We start from the raw sequence: 24401 nt of genomic DNA, 5'->3' as shown, positions 1-24401 counted from the left end.
TCATTTGTGAATTAAGTGTTGTAGAATTTATATTCACATATAGCGAAGTATCTTACTTCATCTAGTTCACTGTGGGCATAATACTAAGTGAAACACTATCGTCTCCGCACTGAATGATGGATTGGCAAAGTGACCCTTGCATCCTCAAGGGTTATAAACATGGCTGACTGAACCTGGGGGAAGTCCACTTGCTGCTTGATGCGCGACAATCAAGCACGTGGAACAAGGCTTCGATATTGAAGGCTTTTATTGTGTAACAATGGAACTACTAACACGAATACACCAGTTCAGACTGAAGGGGTCCTGCCGGAGCAGAGGGTCTTATACCTCACCACCGGAGGCGGGGCCCCACCGGGATGTGCCATGATAACACTTATAACAGGTAAACACCCTAACCCAACAACATTGTACAACCCCCACAGTAACAACACCCTAGCCCAACAGTAACATAATAACAACCCCCAGTGGTAACCAACGATGGTTCACCACATTCACCCCTCCTTTAAAAAGAAAAGGCGGCGGGTGCAAGAAAAAAAACAGGTCATATATACAGAATTCACAAGTCCAGACGGTCTGGAGGACCGCACCGACGCTGTGATCTCCTCAACACCGGTTGCGAAACCGGAGCAGGTGCGTGCGGTGGCGTTCTCTCCAAAACAACGTCCGGCTGTCCCCTCGAGGACTCCCGGGCCGGTTGGCCCTGGTGAGGCGATGGTGCAGGGGATCCTGGAACCTTCGGTGGTGGTGCCGATCTCCGAGTCTCAGGCAAGCTGTACATGGGAGTAGAACTGTTATGCACTGGTCCCGGTGCTGACCGCGCCACGTCTGGGGAAGCAATGAGGAGTAGTGGATTCGTGACAGGGGGAATAGGAGCGACAGGAGTTGCTACGTCCCCTGCGGGCGCCAGGTCTCTAATGGAGACAGTGTCCTCTCGCCCGTCAGGATATGCCACATAGGCATACTGAGGGTTGGCGTGGAGGAGTTGGACCGGTTCGACCAAGGGGTCGGACCTGCGAGCCCTCACATGTCGCCGCAGAAGGACGGGTCCTGGGTACGTCAACCAGGCTGGCAATGAGATCCCCGAGGACGACTTCCGAGGGAATGAGAACATCCTCTCGTGGGGAGTAGCATTGGTTGCCGTACACAGGAGGGAGCGGATAGAATGGAGCGCATTTGGAAGGACCTCCTGCCAACGGGAGACTGGAAGGCCCCTGGATTTCAGTGCCAGTAGGACAGCCTTCCAGACTGTAGCATTCTCCCTTTCCACCTGTCCGTTACCCCTAGGGTTGTAGCTCGTGGTTCTACTAGAGGCAATCCCGAATGAGAGCAGGAATTGCCTCAAGTTGTTGCTCATGAACGACGAGCCCCTGTCGCTATGAATGTAGCAGGGGTACCCGAACAGGGTAAAAAGCTCACTGAATGCCTTGATGACGGTGGCAGTCGACGTGTCCGCACAGGGGACAACAAACGGGAACCGGGAGTACTCGTCTATTATGTTGAGGAAATAGACGTTCCGGTCCGTTGAGGGAAGGGGGCCCTTAAAATCCACACTCAGCCTCTCAAAAGGGCGAGTGGCCTTGACCAATTGTGCCCGGTCTGGTCGATAAAAGTGTGGTTTGCATTCTGCGCAAATCCGACAGCTTCTCGTCACTGACCTGACATCCTCCACCGAGTAGGGCAGGTTGCGGGCTTTGACGAAATGGTAGAGTCTGGTGACTCCAGGATGACACAGATCATTGTGGAGGGCCTTCAAGCGGTCCTCCTGCATGATGGCGCATGTTCCGCGCGAGAGGGCATCCGAGGGCTCATTGAGTTTCCCTGGACGATACATAATATCGTAATTATAGGTGGAGAGCTCAATTCTCCACCGCAAGATCTTATCGTTCTTGATCTTGCCCCTCTGCGTGTTGCTGAACATAAACGCCACGGATCGTTGATCCGTGATCAGGGTGAACCGCTTCCCCGCCAGGTAATGGCGCCAGTGTCTGACTGCCTCCACAATGGCCTGAGCCTCCTTCTCCACCGCTGAGTGCCGAATTTCGGGGCCTTGAAGGGTGCGGGAAAAGAACGCGACGGGCCTGCCTGCCTGGTTTAGTGTGGCGGCTAGGGCGAAATCAGATGCATCACTCTCCACCTGGAAAGGGATGGATTCATCCACCGCGTGCATCGTGGCTTTCGAGATGTCGCTTTTCAAAGCCTTGAAGGCCAATTGGGCCTCCGGCGTAAGTGGGAAGGTCGTGGACTTGATGAGCGGACGAGCTTTGTCCGCGTAGTTGGGGACCCACTGCGCATAGTACGAAAAGAACCCGAGGCATCTCCTCAGTGCTTTCGTGCTAGCGGGCAAGGGAAGTTCAGTAAGGGGGCGCATACGGTCTGGATCAGGGCCAATGACCCCGTTTTCCACCACGTATCCGAGGATGGCTAACCTGCGCGTACGGAATACGCACTTCTCCCTGTTATAGGTCAGGTTCAGGCGAGATGCGGTGCGCAGAAAGTGTTGGAGATTCGTGTCGTGGTCCTGCTGGTCATGGCCGCAGATGGTGACGTTATCCAGGTACGGGAAGGTAGCCCGCAACCCGTTCTGGTCCACCATTCGGTCCATAGCACGCTGGAAGACCGAGACCCCATTGGTGACACCAAATGGAACCCTGAGGAATTGGTATAGACGACCATCCACCTCAAAAGCCGTGTATTGTCGGTCCTCTGGGTGGATGGGGAGTTGATGGTAGGCGGACTTAAGGTCTATGGTAGAGAACACTCGGTACTGCGCAATCTGATTGACCATATCAGAAATGCGCGGGAGAGGATACGCATCCAGCTGCGTATAACGATTAATGGTCTGACTGTAGTCGATGACCATCCGAGGTTTGTTCCCGCTTTTGACTACCACGACCTGCGCTCTCCACGGACTAGCACTGGCCTGTATGATCCCTTCCTTGAGGAGCCGCTGAACCTCAGATCTAATAAAGATCCGGTCCTCAGCGCTGTAACGCCTACTTTTAGTAGCGATGGGCTTGCAGCCTGGTACCAGATTCTTAAAGAGGGATGGTGTAGTGATTTTCAGAGTGGAAAGATTGCATGCGGGGCGCTTTGGGCAATTTGGAGGCTGCGGCTGATTCCCTACTGCCAGTGAAGGGAGTGGCCCACCGTACTGTAGGATCACACTCTTCATGTGGACCATAAAATTTAGTCCGAGGAGAATTGGCGCACAAAGGTGAGGTAACACAAGGAGCCTGTATTGCTCGTAAATTGTGCCCTGTACCTCAAGAGTTACCATACATCGTCCTTGGATCGGTACAGACCGGGACCGTGATGCCATGGAAATTGTCTGCTTGGCCGGACGATGGACCCGGAGTCCACACCTTTTAGCAGTTTCAGGGTGTATGAAACTTTCGGTGCTCCCACTGTCAAACAGACAATTCACAGTTCGACCATTTACCTTTATATCCATCATGGAATTCTCAAGCCTGTGGTGCTTAGTCTGGTCCAGGGAGATCGACGCCACCGTTGGCCCCTGGGCGTCACTGCATGCCGCCGATGTTGATGCTGAGGACCCCTGCTGGTCGCTCCTAGTCGTCGTGGACCATGATGGCCGCCCCCATGAATCGCACGTGGGCGAGGGCGCCAAACGCAGCGACTCCTGGTGGTCTTCCTCCTCCTCCGTCAGCCACGATGGTGCCGTCCTGGGTTCGCACGTGGTCGGACCTCGTGGGTACTGCGACGCCGAAGGAGATTGTCTCCGTTCTGGAGGGTTGCAAGCTGCACTGCCGTTTTCAGACTTCGACCTGCAGACTTTACCGTAGTGGCCTTTTTTACCGCACTGGCTGCAGATAGCCGTTCTTGCCGGACACTGTTGCCGTGGATGCTTGGCCCCACCGCAAAAATAGAATCGCTGGCCACCTGGAGCTGCCGCCGTCGTCGGATCGATCTGGGAGCGCGGGTTAGCGGGGCGAGGAGGGAGCTGAGCTTGCTCCTGCCACGTTGACTGCACGTGGTCCTCGGGGTACAGCGCCAAGCTTTTCGACGCTGCTTCCAGCATCTCAGCCATCTCCATCGCTTGGGTCAAGTCGAGGTTCCCCTTTTCCAGCAATTTAAGCCTGATGTACGAGGACCCTACCCCTGCTACGAACGCGTCTCGGGCGAGGTCGTACATATATTGTTCGGCTAATACGTCTTTACAATCGCAACCCCTGGCAAGCTGCAGGAGCTCATTGGCGTAGTCCTCCATGGTTTCGCCCGACTGCCGACGTCGTGTAGCGAGGAGGTAACGAGCGTGTATCTCGTTGGGTGGTTTCGTGTATCGTTTCTTCAGGAGCTCGACGGCCCTCGGGTAAGTGGGAGCCGCACGAATCGCGAGATAAATTGTGTCGCTTACCCTTGCGTGGAGGACTTGGAGTTTGTCACTGTCTGTAGTAATAGCTACAGAGGCAGCCAGGTAGTCTTCGAAACACTTCCACCAGTGGTCGAAGGTGTTAGCGGCACCGACCGCACGTGGGTCCAGCGCCAGACGATCTGGTTTTAAGATCTGTTCCATACTCTTTTTTTGTACCGCTGAGAGTTTTCTGTTACACAATAAAATTGATGCGCGACAATCAAGCACGTGGAACAAGGCTTCGATATTGAAGGCTTTTATTGTGTAACAATGGAACTACTAACACGAATACACCAGTTCAGACTGAAGGGGTCCTGCCGGAGCAGAGGGTCTTATACCTCGCCACCGGAGGCGGGGCCCCACCGGGATGTGCCATGATAACACTTATAACAGGTAAACACCCTAACCCAACAACATTGTACAACCCCCACAGTAACAACACCCTAGCCCAACAGTAACATAATAACAACCCCCAGTGGTAACCAACGATGGTTCACCACACTGCTATTGCTCTCTGGAAAGATTTTAACTGCTCTGAACATAAGCATTTTGCCCAAATTGAGAAAATGTGGTTTGTGTGTGAATTCAGCAAAACTGGTCCAATTGGTCGCTTTGGCAACAATTTAAGTGATTTCTCCATTCTGGTTCTCCACTGTCTATGTGGCAGCATCAGTGATCAAACCATCAATCTCTTTTTTTGCAATGGGTTATTCAGTACCTAGTACACAACAATTAAATGTTAACCAGTGTTTTCTGTTCCAAGTTTTATTATTGAAATAGGAAGATTTAAGGTAAAAGTCATAAACCGTTCCAACTTCCAAGCATAAATCTCAATAAAATCAAATCCAACAGTCATAGCATCAAAAGAAAGTAATGATGTTTGTAAAATAAATTCACAGGTTTATATACACGCTCATCATATAATTCCAGACAGGTAACCAACATCTTAATCCATCTAAAATTAAAACAGACGTATGTTGTCAAACAATTGATCTTGAATATAAAATTACATGTTTTGATTATTCATTCATCTGTTTGAGTAAAAAAATGTCAACACATTTTTCACAGTACATCGTACAAAAGTTCACGAACATCCTTCAGGGAAGGAAATCTCCCATCCTTACCTGGTCTGGCCTACATGTGACTCCAGACTCACAGCAATGTGTTTGACTCTCAACTGCCCTCTGAAATGGCCTAGCAAGCCACTCAGTTCAAGGGCAACTACAGACTGGCAATAAATGATGGCCAGCCAGCGATGCCATGTCCCACAATGACTAAAAAAGTATCTAAAGTATTTAAAAAATGGCAGTGATTTCATACTGGTCTTGGACTTGGAAATGTATAAGCATCTGCTAAACTGCAAAATTCCTTATTTATATGGCAGCTCAGTGGTTAGCACAGCTGCCTCACAGTGACAGGGACCCAGGTTCAATTCCAGCCTCGGGTTACTGTCTGTGTGGAGTTTGCACATTCTCCCCGTGTCTGTGTGGTTTCCTCTGAGTGCTCTGGTTTCCTCCCACATTCCAAAGATGTGCGGGGTTAGGTTGATTGGTCATGCTGAGCTGATCTTGAACACACAATTAAACATCTCGAAAATTCATTCATCTCTATGGGTAAAAGGTTTTTCACAGTTCATATAAAAGTAGCTAAAATATTTTTTAAATGGCAGTGATTTTTAGCTGGTCTTGGACCTAGAAATTTATGTGCAGCTGCTAATTTACCAAATTCCTTATTTATATCAATTGAATGTTGGAAAATGTCAGAAAAGCAGTTGCCTCTTAGTACTGGGAGAAACAATGGTGTAGTGGTGATATCCATGAAGTAGTAATCCAGAGGTTCAAGCTAATACTCTGGGGATATGGGTTCAAATCATGATAAATCACCTGGATCAGGTGAACTTCATCCCAGAGTGTTAAAGGAGGTAGCTAGAGGGGTATTGGATACGTGGGTGATTATCTTTCAAAATTCTAAGAAATCTGGAAAGGTTCATGTGGACTGGAAAGTAGCAAATATAACCCCCACTATTTAAGAAGGGTGGAAAAGGGAGATTCGAGAACTACAGAACTGTTTGACGTTAGTAATAAGGAAAATGTTAGAATCTAACGCATGTGATAACTGGACTTTTGTTTTGAAATGCAAAATCAGGCAAATTGAGCGTGGATCTATGGAAGGGAAATCAGGTTTGCCAAATTTGTAGGAATTTATATTTGTAGCATTGATGGCTAATTCCGAAATTCCTGATCCCACCATGGCAGCTGGTAGAACTTAAACTCAAGTAATAAAAATCCAGAGTTGAAAGCTAGTCTCAGTGATGGCGACAATGAAGCCATCGTTGTTTGTCATAAAACTTCATTTGGTTAAATGTCCTTTAGAGAATCGAATCTGTCATCCTTATCTGGTCTGACCTACATGTGACTCCAGACCCACAGCAATTTGGTTGACTCTTGGAACAAGCCTTCAGGGGCCTTGCCAACAGCACTCACATTCCTTAAATAAATTAATAAAAAATGATAAAACAGTATCTTCAGCCTTACCATGGAAAGCCCCATATGACCCCTTTAATGTTAAACAGTAATGAACCAAATGTATACAATGTTGTTCAAGGCCTATGAGTGTTTAACAAAAACAAATACATTTATACCACTCGTGTTTGCGCAGATCATCATTCTTTAAATTCCAATGATTTATTTCCTCATGAACACGTGGGAATTCTGCAAGATGGATATGAAAATTATAAAAATCCCGTCTGTTTAACATGTAGCATCTTCGTCTCGAAATGCTAATACACCACAACTATTTGCCCCCCTTCATCTTCCTTCTGTGTTTTTGGGAAAAGTTGGAAAACAGGAAGGCATTTATTAAAAGCGTGATGGGCCTGCATGGGCTAACAAATTGTGCCATAAGCATACCATAAAATTCCCTTTTTTCAAAATTACTGTATTTATAAAAAAATTACAATTGTATCTCAATTATTTAATCCTGTTTTCATAAAATCCAAACCTTAAGAAATTTAAATTTTCCAACTTTTCATTCCATCTTTTAAGTTTGGTTTGGTAAAATCCTTCTTTCCCATCCCTAAGGCAGTAATGAACAACCTGCTAGTTACACCATTACTGCCAGAGTAACTCACACAGGTTTCATATTGAACCTGGGGCCACTTTGTCCAATGTAGTCAGTATCTCAATAAAACTGTCCCATCAGCCACAAGAAAAATTTCTTGCTTTGAAACTGTTCCATCATATCCATGACCTGACCTCAGCCACTGTCTCGCTTTGTACTAAGCTGGTTCAATATTCCCCAGAGCTCCGGTTTTTGAAGAAGGGACGAACAAAGTGGATTTGACAGGATTGTATCTCAGGCACAATGATACAATGGATAGTAGCACTAGGCCTGGCCATCACCATTCACCCACCTTGCATATTAGTTGGTTTTGATTACAAATTTTGCATTGGTTTATTTTTATTGTAAAGACATTTTCCATTCTGGAGACTAAGTCCAGTGGTGAGAACAGAAGTTGGAGTGAAGTCTGCTGGACAGCTGGGCGATTGAACCCACAAGATCTTGCTGTTCAGCTAATTAATTATGCATCTACGAGGATCAGATCGAATTTTGTCACAGCATGAGCAGTTAGTGGCCCACCCAGTTGTTACCTCATTGGCTCCAACAACTGGACGCCACATGTAAACTGCACCTGAACAGCCATTCAATCTGCCACTCTGCTCCCTGAATGCATCCACAAGTCTTGCCTTGATCTCACTCTCCGCTGCGCTCCACGTTTATGTAGCTTGAAATCTCTATGATGGTGTAACAGGAAGTGAAAGCAGCATTTAGTGAACTAAAGTCCAAGGAAGTCTACCTGACTAGTGCATGCCACTTATATACAGTCATGAAAATAACTGTTCTAAATTTCCTCTGGCTGGGCACTTAATTTTGAGCAGGACGATGATCTGGCATGTTAGCAATTTAATAAGCATTCAGGAAATGAAAATAGGGGGTTCCCAACACAGCTCTGTGGAGTACGTGATCCAAATTTAAGCTGTGAAGAAAGTCAGGAAACAAGATTCCAAACTAAATTGCCTGCCACCGTGAAACAGATTTTTGGCTCCCTGCCAAATCCTGTACCTCTGACCGTCACGATTCCTGCTGCTGGTGGGAGTGGAAGATTCTGCCTACAGCTCTGGTCAGTCAAAAATAGATTTGTTCAAAAGAAGCTAATTTTCCCACTGCTAAGTTATCGTTATAAAGAACTCTCCTTGAGGGAAACAGTGATTCTTGAATCATGCAAAATAACTCCAGCACATTATTCCAGCCAAACTACGCCAAGGGAACCAAAATGCAACATCTCAAAGTTTGCAGATGATACCAAGTTGGGTGGGAGAGTGAACTGTGATGAGGATGCAGAGATCCTTCAGAATGATCTGGACAGGTTGGGTGAGTGGGCTAATCAATGGCAGATGCAGTATAATTTGGATAAATGTGAGGTTATTCACTTTGGAAGCAAAAACAAGAAGGCAGATTACTACCTGGATGGCTGCAAATTGGAAGAGGGGAGTGTGCAGTGGGACCTGGGTGTCCTTGTGCACCAGTCACTGAAGGTAAGCAGGCGGTAAAGAAGGCAAATGGTATGTTGGCCTTCATTGCGAGAGGTTTTGAGTATAGGAGCAGGGATGTGTTGTTGCAATTATACAGGGCCTTGGTGAGGCCATACCTAGAATATTGTGTACAGTTTTGGTCTCCTTTTCTGAGGAAGGATGTTCTTGCTCTCAAGGGAGTGCAGCAAAGGTTCATCAGGCTGATCCTGGCGATGGGGGACTGATGAATGAGGAAACATTGACTAGGTTAGGATTGTTTTTGCTGGAGTTCAGATGAATGAGGGGGATCTCATAGAGACTTATAAAATTCTAATAGGACTAGATAGGGTAGATGCAGGGAGGATATTCCCGCTGGTGGGGGAATCCTGAACCAGGGGTCACAGTCTGAGGATTCAGGGTTGAGCATTTAGGATGGAGGTAAGTAGACATTTCTTCATCCAAAGAGTGGTGAGCCTGTGGAATTCATTACCACAGGAAGTAGTTGATGCCAAAACATTGAATGTATTCAAGAGGTGGCTGGATATAGAACTTGGGGCGAATGAGATCAAAGGTTATGGGGAAAAAGCCGAATTAGGCTATTGAGTTGGATGATCAGCCATGATCGTAATGAATGGCGGAGCAGGCTCGAAGGGCCAAATGGCCTCCTCCTGCTCCTATCTTCTATGTTTCTAATTTATCAAGTATATTGACAGGTTTCCATAGTGCGACCTAAAGCTTTGTGTACTTAGGAACTCAGGACTAGACCATCGCTGGAAAGCAAAAAATATATCCCAACATGATAACCTCTTCATGTTTTCTTTTGCTCAGCAGTAATTCAACTCCTTTCATTGGTAAACATTTTTACACTAAAATCATACAGTTTCTCTACAAATACACAGCGAAGTAACAGATCACTGGATAGTATCTTTGCACTTTTCTATGGTTTATACTAATTTGAAATGTGGCACTTACTGTTTGAACTTGAGAATGAGCGACACAGTGATTACCATCAGAACTGCCATCCCCAAATGGACCAGAACCATCAAACGGTTTCTTTTACCTAAAACAGATGGATGGTATTCTATGAAACAGGAGGAGAACACCAAGCTCATTATACCCAACCCTGCTCTCAGAGAGAACTACCTACTTATTCGTTTTCCCATAACGTTTTTTTTTTCAACATTCATCCACGATTCATTTAAAATCCTTTCTGTATTCTGCTTCTACAAATGATTACAGTGAGGTATCCCACATCCAAAAAACTTACAGATAACAAATCTCCTACTCTATCAATGACAAATTTATGTCCTAATTGATGAGTGGAAACAGTTCTTCCTGATTTATCAAATCACATCATGATTTTGAACTTTACTGTCAAATCTTCTTTCCTCTTCTAAAGAAAACAGCTCCAGATTCTCTCACCCCTTTCATAATTAAAAGATCTTATCCATGACATCATCTTTTATAATTGCGACTGCAATATCTCTATGTACTAGACATCTTTCCTAAAGTTACAAATGTAATCTAGGTACACTGGAATCTATTATTATGTTTAAGGTGCTTTATAAATGCAGGTTATTGTTGTTGTACCCCCATCTACAGATGTCAGCAATTTGGCTGTTGCATTAGACATGAAAATAGAGGAATATTTGCATCAGAACATTATCACTCCACATTCTCAGCTAAATTACTGTGAAGGAAAACTACAAATAAAACCGTTGCTGTTATAGTTTAGATAACTTATCCAATTTCTCACCCTTAATATTGGCTCCATTATATCGACTGACAATCACTGGGTCACTGGTTGCATTACTGACTGGATTTTCTGCAATGCATCTGTACACCTGTTGCTCCTTTTCAGTTGCACAGTCGGTCACAAGCACGGTCCCACCATACGTCTCATGGAGAACTCCAGAAATGGACACGCTTTCCCAGTGAATCGTGACATTTGTTCCATTGGAGACAGAGCAGCTCAAAGTGATGTTTGGTGAACTTGCACAGTTACCAAGAATCGCTGTAACAGGTTGGGAAACTGGTTCTGAAATAAACAGATAATAATTAACCCATACAACACAGTCATTACACTTTAGAGTAATTCATTTTAGATGTGAGTTATTTCTGAGTGATGTAATAAACCAGAATACAAATGAAAATATTTCCATTTGTTTTGTATTTTAGACAAGCTAATGTTAAAACCTGAAGTTACAATATAATAGAAATCCTGATATTAACACCTGTCTTGTGTTTGTGCTTCACAAATGCATCCAGTTTATGGATTATGTAAGATATAATGGGACGATACTGTTCGAATTTTCATAATAATCCAAATCAGCTCGTGAAAAATGCAGATGGGATGAAGTGCAGGAATTGAATTCAAGTAGTTTCTGATTTTGTGTACAAATTGTTATGCAGAACCCCGTTTGTCTGAAAACAGTGGCAGGAAATGTTGCTGGTTATTGAGACTATATTTGATTGCTAAATAAATATTTCCATTGATGGGGGTGGGGGGTGGGGGGGGAGCGGAGGTGGTGGTCAGAAGATGGGCTGCTGGCACACAGGGTGATCAGGCTCTCGGGGGGAAAGGCTGGGGTGGGGTACAGAGATCTGAAGGCCACTGGACCTTCAGTGGGTTGTGCTGAATTCAGAAGTTCCTGTGGAGAAATCTGGTTAGATCAGTAGATTCAGAGGGGTATTAATGTGAAACTAGTTCTTTAAGTATGCTGCAAATAAAATGTTGATATAAGTGTATAGACTGCATTAGTGACATTATGTGGAGGTATTGATCCAGTTGTTTATTTAAAACAAAATCTATTTAAAATTGATCAAAAACTATTTACATCATGTGTCCTTTCAGGCCTCAATGAAAAGCTGTTTTTATATTGTTATATTGCTTCCAGTAAATCCTCAAAGCTAGCAGACGTTCCAGTATTGAACACTTACCAAATACATGCATCCTGAATGTAATTTGATCACGGTTTTTCAGCTCTGTCCCATAGTAGTCAATGTGTATTTCATATTCTCCAGTATCATTAACATGGACATCATTCAGCACCACAAAACCTCTGTAGACTCCAACTCTGTGTTGATACAGTGGATGCACAATGTGCAGCTTCTCTGGTTTATTCGATTTCCATGTTAAAATCTTAAAGGGCACCGGAAATTTCAAACTAAAGGTAACATCATATGGATCAGTGCCTTGATGTTGTACAGGGAACAGGACCTGTTCTCCTGCAGTGGCATTAGTGATGGTATCAGGTCTGATGCGCAATGCTTCTCTATATACCACAAACAAATAGAATACTGGAAAACACAAACATAAATTGCACATATTAATTTTTAGTTGTTAGCTGTATTGAGTGAGGTTGGAGGGGAAAGGCAGGTAAAGGGTTTTTTTGAGGTTCAGTTTGATACGAGAGTAGGATGGCTTGATTTTCTGCTGTGGAGATGCCGGCGTTGGACTGGGGTAAACACAGTAAGATGTTTAACAACACCATGTTAAAGTCCAACAGGTTTATTTGGTAGCAAAAGCCACACAAGCTTTCGGAGCTCTAAGCCCCTTCTTCAGGTGAGTGGGAATTCTGTTCACAAACAGAGCTTATAAAGACACAGACTCAATTTACATGAATAATGGTTGGAATGCGAATACTTACAACTAATCAAGTCTTTAAGAAACAAAACAACGTGAGTGGAGAGAGCATCAAGACAGGCTAAAGAGATGTGTATTGTCTCCAGACAAGACAGCCAAGAGTGAATTTCCACTCACCTGAAGAAGGGGCTTAGAGCTCCGAAAGCTTGTGTGGCTTTTGCTACCAAATAAACCTGTTGGACTTTAACCTGGTGTTGTTAAACTTCTTACTTGATTTTCTGCAACAGACTCAGTAATCTGTCGACAAAGTCAAAGGATGCCTGTTGAGAGCTGGAAAGGTTCATTTGTTATTAGAGATTGAATTTCACACTGTGCTGGTAAACTATATGATTTGAGCAGTTTAGCTGCAGCAATAACAATCTGGGCACTTACCAAATACTGGCAACCTGAAAGTATTTCCATCATGTTTTCTCAGCTCTGTTCCATTGTAGTCTATGTGCATTTCATATTCTCCAGTGTCATTAACCTGGACATTATACAGCACCACACAATCCCTCTGGATTCCAACTCTGTGTTGATACAGTGGGTGCACAAGGTATAGATTCTCTGGATTATTCGATTTCCATGTTAAAATCTCAATGGTTTGTGGAAATCTTGATCTAAATGTTACATTATACTGATCGTCTCTGCTTTGGTGCTGTATAGGGAACAGGACTGGTTCTCCTGCAAGGCCGCTTGTGATGGTATCAGGTCTGGCGAGTAATGTTTCTCCACTCACTGCAAACAAATGGAATACTGGGAAACACAAGCATAGATTGTACACATCAATTTTTTTGTTGCTGAACAAAGAACAATATTTTTAATTTTTAAATAATTTTTAAAAATTCCTTTGTGGGTGTCACTGATTAGGCCAGCATATTTTCCCCATCTATAATTGCCCTTGGGAAGGTGGTGTGAGCTGTCTTCTTGAACCATTCCAGTGTCATCTAGGTACACACACAGTGCTATTAGAGAGGGAGTCCCAGGATTTTGACCCAGCAACAGTCAAGGAACGGCAATATATTTCCCGGTCAGGTTGATGAGTGGTTTGGATAAGAACTTCCAGGTCACATTATTCCCATGTGTCTGCTCCCCTCTGCTCCCCTTACCCTTCTAGCTGGTAGTGGTCAGGGGTTTGAAGGATGCTGTCTACCCCGTCAAGGAACGAAGGTGTGAGTTCTGCAGTGCATCTTGTAGATAATACACACTGCTGCCACAGTGTGTTGGTGGTGGAAGGAGTAAATATTTGTAGATGGGTATTAATCAAGTGGGCTGCTTTGTCCTGGATGGTGTCAAGCTTCTTGAGTGTTGTTGGAGCTGCACCCATCCAGGCAAGTGGGAGTATTCCATCACACTCCTCACTTATGTCTTGTAGATGGTGGACATTGTTTTGGGAGATGGAGGTCAGTTACTCGCTGAAGGGTTCCTAGCCTCTGGCCTACTCTTGTAGCCACATTTATTGGCTAGTCCAGTTCAGTTTCTGCTCAATGGTAATCCCTCAGGATGTTGATAGTGGGGGATTCAGCAATGGAATACCAGAGAATGTCAAGGGGTGATGGTTAAGATTCTCTCTTGTTGGAGAACATCATGTGGCACTTGTGTGATGCGAATATTCCTTGCATTTTGTCAGCCCACGCCTGGATATTCTCCAGGGTCTTGCTGAATTTGGACATGGACTGCTTCAGTATCTGAGGAGTCATGCATGGTGCTAATATTGTGCAACCATAAGTGAGTGTCCCATCAGGCCATTATTGTGGGAAATTCTTTTAGGTGGCATAATTAATTTAAAGACTGAATCTTTTCATTAAACATTTCATTTCACAAAGGCAAAAAAAGTTTGTTCAGTTATTAAAACATTGAAATGGTAGTATCAAAAACCAGTGATGGTGCCAGGAGGGATCAGACACACAGCGGAACCCCCCGACCAGAGGATGAGACGTCACACCCCCTCTCCTCCCCCCCCTCCCAGGGAATGTGACGTCACACCCCCTCTCCTCCCCCCCCCAGGGAATGTGACGTCACACCCCCTCTCCACCCCCCAAGAGAATGAGACGCTACACCCTCTCTGCTCCCCTCCCCAGGGAATGAGATGTGACACCCCCTCTCCACGCGCCCCCCCCCCCCCCCCAGGGAATGATCTGTCACACCCCCTCTCCCCCCTCCCCCCCCCCCCCCAGGGAATGATCTGTCACACCCCCTCTCCCCCCTCCCAGGGAATGATCCGTCACACCCCCTCTTCCCCCTCCCAGGGAATGATAAGTCACACTCCCACCCCCCTCCCATCCCGCCACCCCCCCCCCCCCGACCAGAGGATGAACGGCACAGAGGCTCTCTCCGCTCTCTGCTTTTTGTTTTGTGCCCGGGCGCGTTCTGTCAGATTCTTCCCGAACGGCCCATGCGCAGTTCGGCGCTCCGACAGATGCAAATGCGCTAGGCCCCGCCCACTAGACCCACGCCGAAAAAAGGCGTATGGGGGCGCTGGAGCAGGGCTGCCGGGCGCGGGTCTGATTTACGGCTGCACCCAGCACTTAGTCCCGATTTGGTAAAATCGCACCCATTAACTGCTAATTATCCTCATGTTGGGTATTTAGAATTAATCAGAATTCTCAACTACAGTTCCCCCTGTTGGCCGTATTGGGTAACAGCAATACAAGGCTAAAATTGTGTCTAAAAACTCTATTAATGTAATCTACCCTATCCTACCTAAGTATTTCCTTTATAATCAACGTGTTAAAGCATCTTTAACTGATTCTTTATTGATGCTCATAAAGTAATAATTGTTAAAAGTTCTTGTTTTAAAAGGATGCTCTAGTGAATTCATTATCATAAGTTGGAGCATCTAAAGAAGTTGAAGTCATTGCTATTTCTTTCTTCTCTTCCTTGATCGATGCTGTTCTTGCAACGGTCTGGCTTGTGGACGAGCAACAACATTTGAGTAGCAATATAGTCACAATAATCATCAGTAAATAAACAAAAAGATATGTAGCTCCGATTAATATGTTCTTTCCCAATATTCCGACCTATCTTGTTGTCCATTTTTCCAGAGAGAATGGCTCTGGTTTTTCTAACTTCTTGACCTCCATCCGAAAATGAGTCACCAGATTGGTGTTATTCTCCAAAATACCTGGTATGTAGGAGCAGCATTTTGATCCAATCTAAGTGCATGTTCCTCCTCTTGCTACAAGAATGAAGTCCAACGCCACACAACTGTACAGATTGCTACCATTTCATCATTGATTTGTGATAAAGCAGTAGCCGTGTCATTAGCTACCCTTTCTAAGATAAGCAATATTTTCCAATTCTATTGTCAGTCTTATATTTGAATATCCTGGCACCATTATTCCAAAGAAATAGTCTATGCCCACCGCAGTACATCGACATCTGGTAGTTTCCTCTGGTAATTGATCAGTGTGGTAAATTGTGGAACTACATATTCTAAGTAACAAACTCCTTTCCAACCGTTGGGCAGCCCTTGGTAAGCTTTGTTTCCACAAATCCATTAAGTGTTGGGTATATTGAATGTTGCACTTGTGATGATCCTCCGGTGGGCTTAAGCAAATCCTGCTCCGGACGTCTATGGTGTAGATTTAATTTACTCATCCCAATATCTATGCTTCCCTGATCACCTTGATGCATAAGATTCCTTGTTCCTCTAATCCTGTATCAATTAGAATCAAATTGGGTGCTCATTTGAATTCAGGTGAGTATCTATTCAAGTAAAAAATCTACACTTTCACACTCCTTTGTAAATCCTACTATCCTTCCTCTAGGTTTCCTGAATAATTGGGTTAATTGATCCCATATCATTAATTCCTTCCACCTTAAAGGGATTGTTTGCAAAGGAAACCTCTTCCCCGCATTAATTGGTAGATGAGTACATACCCAACAGTTAGATACATCAGCTGTTCTAGCTTAAGTGTACACCAAATACAGATAAGTGTTTCTGTTAAACTCCTGATAATCTACTTGCACTATACAAAACATACATATTATTATAAGATGTAATAGAATTTTTTTATCATTTGTTATTACTCAAATTGTGTATATGTCAATAACAGCAATGTGCTTATTATAACCATGCTCTGTTTTTGTTCCTTGTCCCAAGATTGTTCTAGCTTGTTATTCATTGATGTTTTTTTTCTTCAATGGATGGTTGATTTTTTTTGTATATACAATTCTGTAATTTTACACATAATATGGTCCTAAGGCCTCGCAATTAGAATCAATAATCATAAATTTAAACATTTTCTAGATTGCTTTACTATACCATCTGATTAGACTAAAAAGTCTAAAACATTTTTATACAAATTTATCCAGATTCTTTTTGCTAATTTACTAATTACTAATTTAATCCTTGAGGTAAACTGTGTCTAGTGTCGCCATCTAGGACCATGTTTTTCATCAACCAAAGTACATGTTTCTCCTGCAATGATTATTTCAAATAGCCCCTCCCATTTAGTGCTTAAATCCCTTTTTTTAAAGACATTAATTGTACCATAACCCTATATCCTGCAGTTGGTAAATTTGGATTTTTTTTCTCAGCTAATTTCATCCAATCTTTATATTGTTGTTGAATTACTACTTATTTTTTAAAGGAATGTAATTGGGTTATTAAGCCTCTCATGTATTGATAGACTGCTTCTTTTCCACATATTAACTCCCCTCCCGCTGTGATAACATCTTCTGGGAGATGCATTGCTCTACCTCTCATCAGTTCAAATGGAGTTAATCCTGTTCCTCGAGATGGAGTAGCTCTTTGTCTTATTAGAATTGCAGGTAAAGCCTGCACCCAATTATTTCCTCCTTCTAATATGGCTTTAGCGAAACTGTTTTCCAATGTTCTGTGGATGATATGGTAAATGAAATTTCTGTTTAATTCCTAACATTCTACATACTTCTCTCAGAACTCTCCCAGTGAAGTGAGTTCCCTGATCTGAGACCAATTGTAATTGCGTCCCCCATCAGGGTATGATTTTATTGGCTAATATCAAAGCCACAGTTTTAGCTGTTGCATCTTTATATGGGAATGCTTCTACCCATCGAATGATTTGATCAATAATCACTGAACAATAACTTTTCCCTTTCTTCCTTGGTAAAGGTCCTGTGAAGTTCATTTGTATGTTTTCCCATGGTCCCTTGGGTCTGGGTTGGTTTTCCATTTTTATTTTGCAATGTCGTCCTGGTTCTATTTGAGCACGCTGAATGCATTTTTGCAGAACTTGGTGATCATTTCTCCATACCCTTCCACCAGCATCAATTCTTAATTAGGTGGTCATTTTATCTCTGCTAGTGTGTGCTACTCCATGATATAAATTCAGTGTTTGGTGTATTGCTTCCAGAGCTATTATTATCTTATCTTTCCTCCATATTCCATCCCATTCTTTCTTTCCTCCCAATTCTTTCCATCTATTTTTCTCTTCATCTGAGATCTGTTCTTGAATCTGTTTTATGTCTAATTCAGTGTCATCTTTGGTTTGTATAGCAGCTATATCAGTTAATTGGGTTTCCTCTAACTTTTGTTCTAATAATCTTTTAGCTGCTAAATCTGCTTTGTAATTCCCTTCTTGGTCCTTTCTAGTGATTCGTTTGTGTGCTTGAACTTTGATCACAGCTGCTTGTATTCCATCACTTTCTTGACAAAAAATGTGAAATGATTTACTGAGATTTGGTAATCCTGAAGCCTTAGATCGGGCTGAATTTATGTCAGTAAAAGCCTATATTTCCTTGTCTTTCCAATCTATCTTTTCCTCTACTAAGCCTTTTTCTGTTGATCAAATCTTGCAGTGGTTTTGCTAGTATTGCATAATCTTCCACAAAATTCCTACAATAATTGAACAATCCTAACACTTGTCTCATTCCTTTCACTGTGTGTGCTTGTGGTAAGCCTTCTTTTGATCTTCTGGAATTTCTTTCTTGGCCACATCTAGTACAGTAAAAATCATTTGCTCTGTCCCAATTGTGATTAGATCACTAGCTGGATTTACAACTATTGAGTGTGCCCATATTGCATATCTGTTTAGAAATGTGTAATCCACAATTAACCTACAACTTCCGTCTGGTTTTTTTTAATCGGCCATTTTAGTGAATTAGTTGAAGACTGTCTTTGTCACTACTCCTTGTTTTTCCAACTGCATGATAACAAAGATAAGATAACAGAACAAAGAACAAAAGAACAAAGAACAATACAGCACTTTGGCCCTCCAAGCCTGCGCCGCTCATGTGCCCAAACAGCTCGAACCTCTCCCTGAATCTTTTCTGGTGGGACATTTAAACTTCCACAATCTTGTTTATTTCTAGCCCAAATTCGAGGGTATTGTGCAGCCATCGTTTTTCCAGATTGATCTCTTTTCCCAATCTGATTGAAATGCTGCGAACCTAGAAATGCTACAACACTTCCATTTTCCCTATTAATTCTGTTTGAATATGTGGTGCCATTTGATGTTTCCTGTTCTGACATCATTTATTGCCCCTAACTAGACAGTAACTCTATCCCCAGAATGAAACATAGAAACATAGAAACCCTACAGTGCAGAAGGAGGCCATTCGGCCCATCGAGCCTGCACCGACCACAACCCCACCCAGGCCCTACCCCCACATATTTACCCGCTAATCCCTCTAACTACACATCTCAGGGACAATTTTTAAACTGGCCAATCGACCTAACCCGCACATCTTTGGATGCTTCCTTCTTTATTTTGACACATTCAGATTTGACCATTTTTTAAATTGTTGGTATACAGAGCAGTGCGACTTTAACTCCCGCAGAAACTCCATGTTATTCTATTGTTTGATCAATGGTTGGTAAATTCAAGTCTGTTAGTGATATAGTTGTCCTCGTATCAATTAACTTGATACAATTCTGTCCTTCTAGCACTATCTCTATATACATCCAGAAATCCATATCACCATCAGACTCTTGGGGCGCCAATTGTCATTTTGCAGTTAACAATTTACGAAGTTTCTCTGCTGTGCAACTGACTTCGAAAACATAATAAAATCTTTGAAACAGAAATCAAACCTTTCAATTTGATTCCAGGTAGTAACTTATTTTGATTATTCATTCTTCATCTCAAATAACATCGTTGTATTCAAGTAGCTTGCTTTAACACATTCTTTCTACGCTAGTGATATGGACTTTCTAATGTCTATTAATCATCCTGTTTATCTCCTTCAATGTTTATTTAGTCTGCTGAATTAATTCTCTTTTGAGCCCACCTCTATTGTGATTTTCTGTTGTGATTTTCAACTTTCCCATATTTAAAATTTATACCTAAATGTACTCTGCGTTTTGCACTACTTATCTCATTCTCATGATTAGTTTGCTGATTTTAAACTTCCACTCCTCACAATCTAATCAAAATGCTGTTAGGTCACTGCCATTGTTGAATAGCCCTAATTTAGTTGGAGCTGGTATCACGAAATATCCAATAGGGGCAAACGCAAACTTCACACTTCCCCACCCACTCTATTTTGTGTAATTTCCACTAGACATTCTCTCCCTTTCCTATTATATTTTCATTTGAATTAACAATTCATATTAATTACTGCAAATTTTAAAACACAAATATTCATCCTGTTTAGGACTGAATAGGTTAACTTTCTGCTTGTTTCAAACTTGGCTTGTTTACAGAAATCTTTGGCAATGTGCCATTTTTACACAGCCAGCTCAAAGGTCAAAAAATGCTTTATAATCTTTTTACAAGTTCTGCATTGTTAAATTACCATTTAATTCTTATTTCTCTTTTTCTTTAAGTTGTATCTTCTATATTTTACAACTTATCCGTCTTTTGACTACCATTTAATTCTCCAGTATTTTTAAATGATCTGTTTGAACTAATAAGTGCGCGGCATTGTTGCACCACTGTCTCAGCGAAACTAATTCCCTTTATCTTAGTTTCCTGTTTTACGCACCCTTCACTGTATAATCAGCGCGTCCTTGCAGAAACTGCTGTATGTGGATGTTATGCTGAAATCACAGTGATGGACACAAAATGGTTACCTGGCACACAAAATGGACTCTGGGAAGGGACATTAAGAGGCACTGACTTGGGCACAGACAGTTACACAAAGAGTGTAGTGTCTAAATTGCTGCAGGAAACTGGTCAGACCTTGAGGCACCTTAAGACTTGAGATTCGAGCAGACTCAGAACAATGAGTTTGATAACAAGATCAGCCACTGATGAGGACATAAATACATAAATGTATATATCGAAACCAGTCATTGATAGAGGACATAACTACATAAATGTATCCACTCTATGTACAATGATGTGTTAACTGTCGATGTCCGTATCTGTCTACTCAACTTGTAACGATGTGCTAACGGCTAATATCTGTACTGTCTATTATCTAAAAAGTATAAAAGATGCTCAACTACCATTGTGTAGTTGAGAAGGTAGCTGCCAGTACTGCGGAGTAGCAGTGCTTCTCCCAAAGCTTTGTCCGAATAAAACTGTTTTGTTGAACATCCAAGTCTAACTCCGAAGTGGTGAATTTCCCACAACAAGTTGCTGTTCCGACCCACACCGTTGCGCCGATACTCTTTAAAACTCTATATAATCAGCATGCCCTTTTCGGGACCTGCTGAATGTGGGTAAGTTGCAATCCTTACCCCCACTTTTGCGCCAATAAATCTTTTTTTATAAAAATTTCTTTTTATTTGCCTTTGTGACCCACAAGGGGTCCGGATGTCTAACAGATCCGATGATTCAGAGTGCCCCGATGATAATATACTTCATTCATTGTGGCAGACTGTGGACCTCAGAGGGGTGTGGACGGTAGGTGAGGTCTGATATCCATTGAAGAGGGGATTGGGTTGGATCTGCAGGGATGGTGAGTTGGGCTTGCAAGAGGAGAAATGGCTTGCAGTGTGATGGGGGGCTCTGGTCAGCTTGGGCCTCAGCTGGGTGTTGGGGTGAGAGTTGGCACTGCAGAGTGGGTGTCAATTGAACCAAGGGATCCACTGGTTAAAGGAGTGTGAAATTCCCTCGGTCAGCTATACGATTTGGTCAATTTCAACTCCAACAGTAACACTACGTGAAGGAGGTTTCTGACCATTTGTTTTCCATTCAGCGCCTACATCCTATCAAGGCTCAGGTAAGTCATTTCAGTCCAATAGACCAGGGAGATTTACTCTTTAGGAGGGTAATGTAACATCTACATGTGTAATTTACTTAATGATATATTGTCCTGTTAACACAATAGGTTGCCACCATTAACATGTATTACCTGAGACAAGTCTGAAAAGATGAATACTTAATGAATATGGGAATATCATTGCATATACTGCACCAAATGTCCCCCTTTTTTTTCTTCATGAAGATAGTTGTTCCTAAAAAAAAGGAGAAAAAATTAAGGCAATAGGCTCAGCAGACTCTTCCTACTGACATTGGCTACAGAAACATGACCAAAGAGAGACCTGCATTTACAGGGCATTTTCCATAACTTTCCAATGCACTCAGTCTTCACGTAGTGTCCTAGGTTTGCTAACTATGGCTCTCCATATGTCTCTATGCCATGATATCATAATGGGGCAAGAAGAGACAGACCCAAAAACCATTTCAGTCTGTGCAGTGACTAAAACTGTGCTGTTGGCATTAAGCACCACACTCCAGCTACCTGAGCTAACCAGCCCTACCCAATGCACTTTGCAGCTGATGAAGCACTTCTGAAGTTTAGTAAACACAACCAATTTGTACATATTGGAGTTTCTGATCTGGTCCCTCACACCATATTTAGGTACAGAAACCAAGCCTTTATACCTCAAGTCTGTTTGTACCTTTACACATTACTGAGCATTCTTTAGCTTTGATAATTGCAACATCTAAGTTGCCCAACTTTGGTAAATGGTGTTTGTACCAACAGGGAACATCTATTTTGTTTTTAAAAAAACTTGGTTTGGAGCCAGCCTCAAAGCAAAGGTTTATTTCCTTTAAATTTCTGCTCTTCCCAATCCTGGATGCCGGTGAATAACATTACAGCAGATCGATTAGTCAATTAGTCACAGCAATTTGATAATTATCAGATGAGCTGGATTACTAAAAGCAATTCAAGGGATAGATATTAACCCAGAATATATTTGGAAATGTCGGCCACAATTCTCCCATTGTGACCCACAACTTTTCTGTCGGATCGGGGTGGGAAATGCGCGTCACCGGCCTTGTTCCGGGATTTGCGCATGTGCCGGGAATGCATGCACATCTCCCAGAGCCGGCAAACAGTAGCCGGTCAGACCACACTGGAAACCAGTGGGAAGGCACGTAAGTAATGTAAATCTTTTTTGCGTGTATTTGAAATATGTTTATTAGCTCATTATCGGGATCTTTCAGGTCCCGATTGAATCTCCCATCCCGCCAGGAGTACTTCATTCCGGTGGGATTCTGACTACCTCCCCACATTCAGGGGACTAGCGGGAGACCCCGCCAGAATAAAGGGGGGCAATCGGGGCTCCCCAGGGGGGTCGGGCAGCAGGGGGCGGTGCCCCCTGGGCATGGGCACCCTGGCAGTGCCAGCCTGTGCCCCCAGCACTGTCCAAGGGGCAAAGTGCCCATACCCAGGGGGCATCTTGGCACTGCCCATTGGGAATCAGGCAGTGCCAAGGGGGGTGGGGCCGAGGGGCGATCGGTGGGGGTGGGGGGTCCTGCTGCCACTCTGCAGACAGGATCTGTCTGGGATCGAGGGAGGGCAGCGATTGGGGCGGGTTCAGGGGTTTGTGGTGTGCCCGGGGAGGCTGCCATCGGGGGAGGCGGGGGTCTGCTGGGGTGAGGGGGATGGGGGGATTGCCACTGCTGGGGTGGGGGGTGGGCTATATATCGGGGCGCTCCGGGACAGGGAGGAGGTTGCCCCGGGAATTGCTGTGGGGCCGCGATCAAGCTGTGGGGGGTACTGGAGGGGCAGCACTTAAAGTCATTAAATCTCCTCATTAAATATCCAGATCACTAAAATAACTTTGCTTTCTCTCCCCGGGAGGGCTCAGCTTCCCAGGCGATGTATTTTCCGATTGGGGCAGGGATTGGAGTTCTGGCCAGTGAGCAGGCTGGCCAGCAAATGGGGAGTCTGACAAATCGGGACCACTGTGCATGCGCAGAGTTCCAGAACTGTCAGACTTCAGTGTGAATAGGTCCCGACTGGGAACTCAGCAGTGCACAGAGTGCGGAGATTCAGGTGAGAAGCTGAACTGACAGAACAGTCGGGATTTAGAACAGTTCTCCCACCAATTCAGCACTTTTGGGAGAAGCGCAGCCGTAGTGTGAACAGAAAGGTAGAGTATGAGGTTGTGCAGCCTCAACAGGGAGAATGTGATTGAAATACTAACTGATTCACAAAATCCTGGTGATTTAGTAAATCATTTATCGTGCAGTACCAATTACAGCAAAGCTCACCATAGATTTTCATCATTCTTGTGACAGTGTCGAATAATGGCTATCTAGCATATTTGAAATGTTTTCCTTATGTTCCTTTAAGTTGATGATGTGGAGATGCCGGCGTTGGACTGGGGTAAACACAGTAAGAAGTTTAACAACACCAGGTTAAAGTCCAACAGGTTTATTTGGTAGCAAAAGCCACACAAGCTTTCGAGGCTCTGAGCCCCTTCTTCAGGTGAGTGGGAATTCTGTTCACAAACAGAACTTATAAGACACAGACTCAATTTACATGAATAATGGTTGGAATGCGAATACTTACAACTAATCCAGTCTTTAAGAAACAAAACAATGGGAGTGGAGAGAGCATCAAGACAGGCTAAAAAGATGTGTATTGTCTCCAGACAAGACAGCCAGTGAAACTCTGCAGGTCCACGCAACTGTGGGAGTTACAAATAGTGTGACATAAAATT

The 24401-nt window shown here is 43.6% G+C and overlaps 1 protein-coding gene across 1 annotated transcript in view; it reads right to left on the bottom strand.

Annotated features, from left to right (window-relative positions):
* The window catches only part of LOC144489690 (uncharacterized), a 28749-nt gene extending 6849 nt beyond the window's left edge, over positions 1-21900 (bottom strand). Inside the window, exons 1-6 of the mRNA XM_078207546.1 lie at positions 21797-21900; positions 12962-13324; positions 11884-12243; positions 10700-10981; positions 9916-10003; positions 5270-5327 (exon numbers count right to left, since the gene is read on the bottom strand). Of these exons, the coding sequence (XP_078063672.1) occupies positions 5270-5327; positions 9916-10003; positions 10700-10981; positions 11884-12243; positions 12962-13324; positions 21797-21845 (1200 nt within the window). The 5' untranslated portion in view covers positions 21846-21900. The remainder of the gene's footprint in view (positions 1-5269; positions 5328-9915; positions 10004-10699; positions 10982-11883; positions 12244-12961; positions 13325-21796) is intronic.
* Between the last annotated feature and the right edge of the window lie 2501 nt (positions 21901-24401).

The sequence above is a fragment of the Mustelus asterias genome, unplaced genomic scaffold, assembly GCF_964213995.1.
Source record: "Mustelus asterias unplaced genomic scaffold, sMusAst1.hap1.1 HAP1_SCAFFOLD_2440, whole genome shotgun sequence".
Taxonomy (NCBI): Eukaryota; Metazoa; Chordata; class Chondrichthyes; order Carcharhiniformes; family Triakidae; genus Mustelus; species Mustelus asterias.
This window is presented reverse-complemented; position numbering and strand designations above follow the sequence as displayed.